Source organism: Eptesicus fuscus, chromosome 9 (genome assembly GCF_027574615.1).
Source record: "Eptesicus fuscus isolate TK198812 chromosome 9, DD_ASM_mEF_20220401, whole genome shotgun sequence".
Lineage (NCBI taxonomy): Eukaryota > Metazoa > Chordata > Mammalia > Chiroptera > Vespertilionidae > Eptesicus > Eptesicus fuscus.
In genome coordinates, this window is record NC_072481.1 from 5,616,314 (window position 1) to 5,627,145 (window position 10,832).

At 63.0% G+C, this 10,832-nt stretch overlaps 1 protein-coding gene across 3 annotated transcripts in view; it reads left to right on the plus strand.

The window, feature by feature from the left end:
- PEX14 (peroxisomal biogenesis factor 14) overlaps positions 1 to 7,118 on the plus strand; it is a 132,225-nt gene extending 125,107 nt beyond the window's left edge. For all 3 annotated transcript variants that reach the window (XM_008151764.3, XM_008151765.3, XM_054720752.1), the window contains 3 exons: positions 694 to 791; positions 3,843 to 3,934; positions 5,993 to 7,118. In XM_008151764.3, the coding sequence (XP_008149986.1) occupies positions 694 to 791; positions 3,843 to 3,934; positions 5,993 to 6,434 (632 nt within the window). In that variant the 3' untranslated portion in view covers positions 6,435 to 7,118. The remainder of the gene's footprint in view (positions 1 to 693; positions 792 to 3,842; positions 3,935 to 5,992) is intronic.
- Positions 7,119 to 10,832: the final 3,714 nt, after the last annotated feature.

Consider the following 10,832-nt stretch of genomic DNA (forward strand, 5'->3'; position numbering starts at 1 on the left):
TTACTGCGGCTCCTGGGACCCCAGCCACCTCCTCTGTCATCGACTCCACGGGGCTCGCGTTCCTCACCCGGTGCCCCGATGATGGTCCAGATTAGCTGGGACCTGTCGCGCCAGAGGTGGCTTTTCTCCTTGATAAACTTGTTTACTAGGTGGAGGCTCTGAATCTAAAAACTCAGGCAGGCGAGAGAGCTGCTGTCCCAGGCAGGCCTCAGAAATCCTGCAGCGGGGTGGCCCAGGCCCCGACGAGGCCCCAGGACTGGGAGCTCCGCACCTCGGGGTTGGGTGGGGAGGGCGAAGGAGCAGCAGGGCACGGGGATGGCAGTTTTCAACCATCCTGGAGGGTGTGGGACCTGAGGCCCGTCTCCGGGACTGGAGACTGCAGGGGTGCCGCAAGGACACGCGGGGCCGGGGTGTGGACGTTACCGAAGCCGAGAGCCGGGCAGGTGAGCAGCAGGTGTGATTAGAGGGGAGAGGGTTTGGGTGGATATGTGTGACCACGGACAACGACACGGTGGGCAGATGAAGTAGAGAGACTGCAGGTAGATGCAGTGCAGGCGGGTTGCCCAGAGGGCAGGGACAGACTGGCTGGCTGGCTGCAGGTCATTTAGATGCTGCAGCTTTAGGGGTGTGAGCATGTTAAGGGGGAGAGTCTGTGTACACCATTTAACAGGTGCCCCTGCTCTTCTCTCCCAGTGACTCAGCTTCAGGTGACCTTAGCCTCTGTCCAGGAGCTGCTCATTCAACAGCAGCAGAAGGTCCAGGAGCTCGCCCACGAACTGGCCACCGCCAAGGTACTGGTCCCTGACCCTGGTCCCCCAGGTGTGCCCTGACCGGCTCTTCACTCGAGTCCTTTCTGCCGGCTCGCCGCCTTCTGTGCGGCCTGACTTGGTCTTTTCTCACACTGACTGCACGACGGGCCCACACCGCCCTTTAGAGGACAAGGCGTTCCGTGATGGCGGCTGTCCTTCCTGTCGCCCTGGCACCTCCCCGGGAGGGAGGAGGAGCAGCTCTCTGCCCGGGGCCTCCCGCGGGCGCAGTGCCCCGCCTCTGAGGCCGATGGTGTAGACACAGAACAGTCTCCACTTGCCTGTTAGGTCACAGGTCACAGTTGCCAAGACGCACTGGGCTAACCTCCGCGGTGATGCCCAGGTCTCGGGGTAAGGCAGCCTCAAAGGGAGGTAGCGCCAACTGGAATGGACTGGGGCAGTTTCCACGTCTCCCTCCGAAATCTGAAGCTGTCTTAGCAATATCAGACCTGGGGTCAGACTGCCTGGGTTAAAATCCTCCCTGCCACATGCTAGCTGTGCCACCACAGGCAAGTCACTTAACCTCTCTGGGTCATGCTTAGAACAGGGCTGGCTGCAGCCAGCTCCAGGGTGTCAGGCTTCTGGCCTGGGGTCTGTGGGCGTGTGACACGGTCATCCCGAGGCATTGGGCCCGGGAGACAGTGGCCCAGTGACTGCTTTCTGGCTGCTCCCACCCCCGGTGCCGGAAGGATCCCACTCTGAGGGGCTCTCCCAGGGGCCCCCCAATGCACTAGGTGTAAGCCAGCACTCAGTCTCCCGCATTTGTAAAAGCCCAGCAAAATGGGCCTCTTTCCATTTCCCATAGAATCTGGGTGCCTCCTGTGAAGAGGGTCCCCGAGATTCCCCTCCTTAGATACCCCCACGTAGAGGGGCTGCCTGTACTTCCTCCTCAGGTGGCACCGTTGCCGGGTGGCCACCTCCAGCCACCGTGTGCGCCCCAGGGGCAGGTGGCCCATAAAGCACCCAGAAGGCCGGTTACGACCCTGCCCCGCGATCCTCTATCATCTTCGGGAGCGGTGGCCTGCCCGTGGCCAGAAGCCATTCCGGAAATTGGAAAACTGTTTTCAGACCTTAACCATTAAGATTAAGACCACATGTTGCATTTTAAGACGGGGGAGGCCAGGATGGTGCTTAGTGGTTGAGAGCCTGAGTTTTTTGTGCTTGTTTGTCTGACGGCCCCCCACGTGCCCCCGGCCCCTCTCATCCATTCTCTCCTGGACGGAAGCGGGGCTCCCTGGTTTGGTACCTAAACCATATGTGTGAAGACTGGTTACCCCATAAACCAAGGACTCGGAGCTGTGTTTTCTCAGCTGTAATATAAGTTTTTATATCTGGCTTCCAAGCTCCTACTGCAGCACTGTAAAAAATTAAAAAGAAGAGCATTAAGTAATTAAAAAACCAACATAAAACTGAAGGCTGGGACTTTTCTACAACTGTTTTTAAAGAGACTGGCTAAAAAGCCCCAGATGTCAGGTTTTATTTCTAAATCCTGGCATCTGGCACCACATGCGTTTGGAAATCTGAGTCCTTTGCAGGCCGGTGAGTGGAAATTGCTCCCTTGTTAATGGGCTGCTATAGTTTCAAGGCTTCAGAGAAGCCAGAACAGTGGCTCCGGGTCTGTGCTGTCTGGTGGTCTGGAGTGGGGCCCCCAGGGAGCGGGTGTGGGGAGGTGGGCGTTTGCATGCGCTTGCTCTCAGACGGCCGGCTTTTCCTCCCCAGCCCTGTGGCCTGCTGAGCCTTCTCCCTGCAAAGGTGTGCTGGGCGGCGAGCCCGGCCCCACGCCAGAGGCCCAGGCCCCCTCCCTCTGCCAGCCTGGAGCCCCCACGTCCTCCTGACCTCACGCTGGGGTTTTCTGTGTCAGGCCAGGGAGGCGTTGTCAGGGAAGCAGGGGCCTCGCACGAGTCATCGGTGCACTTGCAGCCACCTCGGTGGCCTCAGCCCGGTGATGCCGGCCCACACACCTGAGGCCCCCACTCCTGGACCGGGCCCATAAACACTTCACAGGCAGCTTGGCCACTGGCAGCGCCTTTGCGGGGACCGTGGTTTCCTCCTCTCCATCCCTCCCAGCCAGATTTGCTGGGAAGGCGGGCCTCTGAAGTTTATGTGGAAACAGCATCCGAGGGAAAGGTGTGTGGGGAAGGATGGTGTTTGTCAGAGGTCATTGTGGCTGTTCCCTCCCTCGGGGAAGGAAGAGACATGCAGTCCTAGGACAGCTTCTTTCTCTTTGCTCAGCCTTCAGTCACCCCCAACAGCGGCTGTGGACGGGTGGCCTGGTCGTGCTGACAGCGAGGTGCAGTGCAGGGTCTGGCCTTCCTGAGCCCGGGCCGCAGGGCTCCGAGCAGCGCGGGGAAGTGTCCCCTGGGTGCCGCCTGTCTGCTGGGCCGGCGCCCAGGACAGGTGCCCGATGCGATCGATCGCTGCCCTGACCCTCCGAGACGGCTCCGGGTACCAGTCTCTGGTACCTGCGGGGGCAGGTGGCGGCCTGTCTCAGCCCCAGTTCTCTTCTGTGTGTGCTGTGCTTGTCTGCAGGGAGGGGGACTTAGGTGGAGGGCGTGGTTGGTGTAGTGGTGGATATCTATTTTATGAGTTTTGTTTTAATGGAACATTTCAAACACACAATGGAGGCACCGCACAGCGACCCACAGGCCCCCGCCCAGTGCAGCTGCCTCTTCAGCCGGTCCTGCCTCAGCTCTGCCCGCACCCCCACCCCAGACAGCTTCTCAAATCACAGTGCAACACTTCGGTTTGTATCCCTAAATGATACAGGCTCTCTTGTCATTGTGTCGTTCTATTTTATATAACCATTTCTACACCTGAATACATGTCCTGATTCCTTAGTATTGCCATTAAACAGAGACACCCAGGCAGGCAGAGCCCTGAACGGGCAGCGGCAGAACTTTCCGAGGCTGGAGCCCTGGGTATGCCCGGGGTCTCCCAGGCCCAGCCCCGCCCACCGCCCCAGCCACCTAGCTCCACAGGCAGGAGTGGGGGGGGCGCGCCACTCTGATCTTTGTTTCCCCGTGTTTTGACCTTCAGGCCACCACCTCCACCAACTGGATCCTGGAGTCCCAGAATATCAATGAACTCAAGTCGGAAATTAACTCCTTGAAAGGGCTTCTTCTGAATCGGTAGGAGCGAGAAGGCGGGGCCTGTGCTCTGCGCTCAGCCTGGGCCTGGGGAGGGGGCTCCGCTGGACTAGCTGCTGGGAAGGGGGTGCGTCGCCCCGGGGGCCCTGACAGCTGTGTGGCTCAGGCAGGGAGTTGGGACCTTTGGAGCCTCACCTTTCCGTCCCCAGTGGGCCGCTCCACCCTCTCCTGACAGCCGCAGTGCCCACAAGAGTTTTGAACTACATGTTCCTCGGCCCTGTCAGACCTGGTCAGGGAAAGCAGGGCCTTGGGCAGAGGAGAGCGTCCATCCCTCGGACAGGCCACCTCCTCTACCCCGAGTCCAGCTGGTCCCGAGAAGGTCCCCACAGCAGGTCGGATCCTTAGTTGGAAGGGTCCTACAGTTCCAGTCAGGGCAGACGCACGCCTGCCTCCCCACCCCCAGCTGTGGTCTCCCTCTGCTGTCCCTCTGCAGTGATGGCACCTCCTGAGCCCCACCAGAGGAATGCTTAGAGAGAGGAAGGGAGAAAAACATGCATGTGAGAGAGAAACATCCATCGGTTGCTTTCCGTACATGGCCCGACTGGGGATTGACCCTGCAACCCAGGTGTGTGTCTTGATGGACTCAAACCGACAACTGTTGGTGCACAGGGCAGCGCTCAGCCAACTGAGCCACTCTGGCTGGTCAGGGACTATCTGCTTTTTTTTTTTTTTTCATATGTTTTTATTGATTTTAGAGAGAGAAGGGGACAGGGAGAGAGAGAAACATCGATAAGAGAGAAATGTCATTGATCAGCTTCCTCCTGCACGTTCCCTGTTGGGGATTGAGTCGCAATTGGGGCATGTGCCCTGACCGGAACCAATGACCTCCTGGTGCATGGGTCGATGCTGAGCCACACCGGCCAGGGCAGGGACGTCTGGTTTTAAAAGTGAGAGGCCTGTGTCCTGGGACACAGCTTGGTTGGCCACCTGACCTGCGGGCTCACATTCCTCTGCAGGCTCGGGGTTTAGTGGGGCCGTGTGAGGCAGTATGAAGGCACAAGCTGGCCCTTAACTCAGAGCCAAGCATGGGGCCCCAACCGGAGGACCCCGCTCTCCAAGCCGCCTCCTTCCAGGCCTTCTCTGAAGAAAAGAACTTGGCCTTGAGAGAGGGGTGACTGGCTGAGCTTGGGAGTTGTCATTAGGGAAACCTCTGTGTCTCCGAACCTGGGAGACAGGAGCCCTCAAGGCCCGGGGACAGAGAGCAGGTGTTGGCTAATGTTGGAGCCAAGAAAGCTGCAAATTGAATTTCTCCTTCGCGTCCATGACGCTGATGACCGCCCCGGCCTTGGCATGTGCTCTCCGGGGGGTCCGGGGAGGAAGAGCTGTCCTGCCCGGTGCTGGGTGCTGGGCAGCCAGGAGGCTCAGGCACAGGCGGCTGCCTGTCCTAGAGCCCGATTCCCAAGCCGTTGCCAAGAGGACCTGACCTCCCAGGTCCCTCCCAGACTTGGCTTTGGTCTGGGCTGGCTGCTGGCGGGGCGCCCAGGGCGGGGAACGGGGGGGAGTGATTTCCCTGTCCACTGTGGAGCTCAGAGGTTTTCTAAGAAAGTGCCTCAGGGCCTCCCTTCTGGTTCTGATGTGTCGGACCCGGAGCAGTGCGCCCCCCCGCCCCTCCCGTGCAGAGCCGTAGACACGTTAGAGTCCGAGGCCCAGGTGTTTGGGGATCCCCCTCACCTCCTCTTCTGGGGCTGGAGGTGGGGATGATGTCAGGACCAGGAGGGAACAGGCTCCAGGGCTTGGCAGGCCCCTGAGGGGGGGCGCTGCCAGCTGTGAGGAGGGCCCAGGAGGCCCCCCTAGTGGGCAGGGCGCTCTGTGGGCAGCCCAGGCGTCTCTGGCTTCCGTCTTAGCTGCTCCAGCCTCCAGAGGCCTTGGATCTGAGCGGAGGGAGTGGGAGGGAGGGAGGTGGCTGACCGGCTCGTTTCTGTCCCCTGCTCAGTGGCACTGTGGCCGCGCCTGGGGATCAGGGCGGAGGGCGTGGCTCTGCTGCGGGTGGGAGCCCCAGGATGTGGTCATGACGCCGCCCTCTCCTCCCTCTACCGCCAGGAGGCAGTTCCCACCCTCCCCGTCAGCCCCGAAGATCCCCTCCTGGCAGATCCCGGTCAAGTCCACGTCGCCCTCCAGCCCGGCCGCCGTGAACCACCACAGCAGCAGCGACATCTCGCCCGTCAGCAACGAGTCCACGTCGTCCTCGCCCGTGAAGGAGGGCCACAGCCCCGAGGGCTCCACGGCCACCTACCACCTGCTGGGCGCCCAGGAGGAGGGCGAGGGGGTGGTGGACGTCAAGGGCCAGGTGAGGATGGAGGTGCAGGGCGAGGAGGAGAAGAGGGAGGACGAGGAAGACGAGGAGGACGAGGACGTGAGCCACGTGGACGAGGAGGACTGCCTGGAGGTGCAGAGGGAGGACCGCCGGGGCGGGGACGGGCAGATCAACGAGCAGGTGGAGCGGCGGCCGGAGGGCGCCAGCAACGAGAGCGAGCGGGACTAGGCCGTGGCGTCCCTCACGAGGTGGCCGGGCCTGGCCCCTCCGGTGGCTCGGGGGGCGCTTTGAGCAGGTGGGGGCACAGGCCGGGGCAGCGTGAGGCGCACACCGGCCCCTGTGCGCACGGCCCGGCGCGGGCTGCACCTGTCCACCCGGCCTCGCCTGCGCTTCCTCAGCTCCGCCCACCGACGGCCATGACCTGTTCTCCTGTCAGGCGAGGGCCCCGCCCGGTCTCCTGGACCCGAGGCTTGTCCAGGCCGTGTCTGCTGAGCATCTTAGCTGACCTAACACCGTGCATGACAAGAGGTAGCTCCTACCTGACTGCTGGCCCTCGGGGGGCAGCAGCGTGACCCGTTGTCTGCTGTCCGCCCCCTCCCCGCCCTGGCTCCTCCCTTCGTTTCATGCTGGGGGGGGCAGGGGCTCTGTCCCCAGGGCTCCTTTCCTCTGGCCAGGGCCTGCCAGGCCGCCTGTCCCAGCCCCACCGTGCCCTGTCCGCCCAGACCAGTGAAATCACCGCACTTGTGACTGTCCCTGCTTCGTGGCGAGGTGTGGCTGCCGCTCTCGTAGGAGCCAGGCGTCAGGGCCTTCCTGTCTGTCCTTCGGTCCAGAAACACGTTCATTTGTGCGATCAGGTATAGGTTGAGAATATGAGATGCGACTGTACATAATTGTAATAAATGAGTTGCCACTATTTAATTCCTGCCTGCGGCTCCCTGTCTGCTCCCCGTGCCCAGTGCCTGGGGGGTCTCGGCTGAGATGGGCCAGGTGAGCCCCGGGAGGACCCGTAGGGGATGCGGGTACGTAGGGGGCCGAGCCCGGAGCCTGGAGGGGTTCATCCTCGGCCGTCTGTCGAGGGCGACACTGCTCGGGAGGAGAGACTCCGCTGCTGTATATAGACCTGCTGTGAGGGTGAGGAGCTTCCTTCCTTAAATGGATGCATGTGCTCCCAGGAGCGTGCCTCGCTCTTCCTCCCCCGGCTCCTCTCCCTCTCGCCCCCCCACCCCCCCGCCCCGGCTCCCTGTACCCTTCACGCAGTGTTCCCCGAACCCAGGGAAACGGCACCAGCTCCTTCCAAGGAGCGCTCTGCGCCCTGCAGCCGGGGCTGGGCCGGGAGCCTGTGCAGACACCGGCTTTGGAGGCTGCAGGGTCCGCCCGGTGAGCCCCTCGCTGGCCTCTGGCACGCTGCTGCACCACCCGCCCGCAGCCCTGCCCAGGCCCCTTTCTAGGGCTTCGGGCCCAACCCCTCTCCTGGCAGCAAACCCCCTCCTAACTCAGGCCCCGGGGCCACCACGGGGTGTCGGGTCATGGCGACATGGGCTCTCCCGGACCTGAGTGTCCATCCCCTGGCCTGCTTCCTCAGGTATTACCTTAAAAATATGTATATACATATACACACACACACATACATACACACACACACACTTCAGAGAGGGATGGAAACATCAATGATGAGAGCAGATCATTGATTGGCTGCTTCCTGCAGCCCCCTAGTGGGGATCGAGCCCGCAACCTGGGCATGTGCCCTGACCGGGAATCAAACCGTGACCTCGTGGTTCACAGGTTGTGCTCAGCCACTGAGCCACACCAGCCGGGATCCTCGGGTTTTATCTTGGATGCTTGCCACCTCACGTGACACCCCTGCGGTCTGTTTTCCCGCCACGCGCTTCTGGGAACAGCAGAGCCGACACTGAGTGTCACCGCCGCCGCCCTGCCGTCCCGGAGAAGCCGGGGCTCTTGGTCGCCTGGGCCACCAGCCTGTGGTTGACGAGCCCGGGGAGCCGCCCTGACACGGAGGGCTGGAGGCTGGGCTGAGGCCCCCTCGCGTCCACGGAACCGGCCTCTGACCCCCGTCCTGAGTGGGCGGTCATGGGGGTCCCTCCCTTTAGCTTGGGACGCTCATTTTCCAGAGGTTCGTCCTCAGTGGGACCAGACAGGGTGACCAGGGGCAGATGGCCGGGGGCAGACACACAGCCAGGGCCGTGGGGGTGCCACCAGGAGCACAGCCGTCCCGGAGGCAGGGGCCGCAGCGTGCTTCCTCCGCCCCGGCCGCGGGCTGCAGGCCCCGGGCTCCCGTGGAGAAACCTGGGCGAGGCCTTCGGCCCCGGGTCCCGAGCGGAGGTTGGAGTTTGAGGATAGAGAGCCTGGCCCGAATTCAGGGAGAAAAAACCCCTCCCCAAAACGGCGTGAGTGCTGCCTAATAAAGGCAGCCGCTGGACAGAGGGAAACAGCCCTTTGAAAAAAAGCCTTTCATTAGAAAAATAATGCATTTCATCCAAATAAGGTAAAAATATTTGGAATGGGGCAGAAGTGAGCAGCAGGCAGGCCTGTCAGGCCCTTTCTGGAAGGGGGAGATTATTACACTCAATCACCATGTATTTTCGTAAAGTGTCTTCAGGAAAGCGCCCGTCCCGCGCCGGAGCGAGCAGGGCGGCTGCGGGCACCTCCTGGCCCCCGGGTTTGCGATGCCCCAGCAGGCGGGTGCGGGGCGTCGGGCAGTCCCTGGCCGCCCTGGCAGTCGGCTGCTGGGAAGGGGAGCACTCTGCCTGGGGAAGGGGTGCTGAACTTGTAGATCTGGTGTGTTCTGCTGTGGACGGCCATCTCGGGTGTTTAAAGGGAACGAACAGAGTAAAAACCTCTTCCACCCCGTGCAGTTCCACAGGTGCAGTGTGCTCACGGGCTCACACAGTCTCTGTCTCTAAATAAAAACGGGAAACTCCTCTTCAGTGTCGTGTGGCTTGCTTGTCTCACTGAAGGTGAGCCCTGTGTCGTGGGGACTCACACCGGGGGGAGCAGAGGGTTTCTAGAGGCTCCTGGCCCTCGGTGCCCAGCCAGGACACAGGTGCTGGGCCTTGGGCCTGGGCCCAGCACCTCCTCTCCTCTGCTGATTGCCCAGCCCAGCCCTGCCCCAGCCCAGAACCCAGTCCCTGCCTCATCCCTGCCCCAGCCCCTTCCCCAGCCCTGCCCCTGCCCCAGCCCCTTCCCTGCCTCTGCCTCAGCCCCTACCCTGCCTCTGCCCCAGCCCAGCCCTGCCCCAGCCCCTTCCCTGCCTCTGCCCCTGCGCCAGCCCCTTCCCCAGCCCTGCCCCAGCCCAGAACCCAGTCCCTGCCCCAGCCCTGCCCCTGCCCCAGCCCCTTCCCTGCCCCTGCCCCAGCCCCTTCCCTGCCTCTGCCCCAGCCCCTTCCCTGCCTCTGCCCCAGCCCAGCCCTGCCCCAGCCCAGAACCCAGTCCCTGCCTCATCCCTGCCCCAGCCCCTTCCCCAGCCCAGCCCCTGCCCCAGCCCCTTCCCTGCCTCTGCCCCAGCCCAGCCCTGCCCCAGCCCAGCCCTGCCCCAGCCCCTACCCCAGCCCAGCGCAGCCCCTGCCCCAGAGCCCAAGGAGGAAGGGCAGGCGGGAGACGTTTTCTGCGGGGCCTGACAAGCGGGTCCGGGAGTTTACTTAATCCTCAGGGTTTGTTGGTGTGTTTGTTTAAAATGGTTTCTGCCAAGGCTCCCAGAGAAGACGTTCGGAGGCTCCGGACGGAGCAGAGGTGCCGTGACAGCTGCAGGTGGAGGGACCTCAGCTTCAGGTGAAGTGCTCACCTGGGGTGGACCCGAGTCCTGGCTGCCCCCTCCTGCCCCGGCCGCCTCTCCGGCCCCCGCTTCTCCTCCTGCACCGGAGTTCCCACCCCCGGACCCTCATCCCCTGCCAGGATGGGTGCCACCTTCCAGCACCAGCTGCCCTCTCCCCGCCCCCCGCACTGCGGCCCCAGCCCGGGCTCGGGACTGCTGGGTGCCTGTCCCGGGGTCGGGACTAGTTTCCTTTCGGTGGAGCACTTAGTCGACGCCTTTCTAGGAGAGGTTTTATTTCATACGGAGACGCCGAGCCTCTCCCTGCTCCCTGGCTGAAAGGCTCTTGACTCCGTCTTGGAAACTGTGGTGCCGGCTCCACCCACCCCAGAGCCCTGGGGAGTTGTTCCCAGGGGTCAGCAGAGCCAGAATGCCTCGGACACCCCAGAGGGGCCGCCGGGCCTCAGAGGCTCCGAGCAGGGCCCAGGGGCTGGGAGTCGGGGCAGGGCCTGGGTTCTTTGGTGGGAAAAGGCTCTCAAGGCCGGGGTCCCCCCAGGGGCCTGGGGTGCGCGGTACACAGCCACCTGCCCTGCGCTGGCTCCGGGCTCTTGCCTCCCAGGGTGGCCAGGCCTGGCCCCTGTTCGTTCCTCCCAGGACTGCTGCCGCCTTGCTCCCTGGAGGCCTGACCCTGACCCTGACCCTGACCCTGGGCAGCAGCACTTCGTCCCCTGCCCCCTGGCCTTGGGCCAAGGCCACCTGTGGGGCCAGGGCCCCCTCGCGTGAAGGTGGCTGGACAAGTGACTTGGCCTGGGTTGGCTGGGCATGCCGGCCGGCCCCACAGCCAGGGAGGGGGCTGCCCT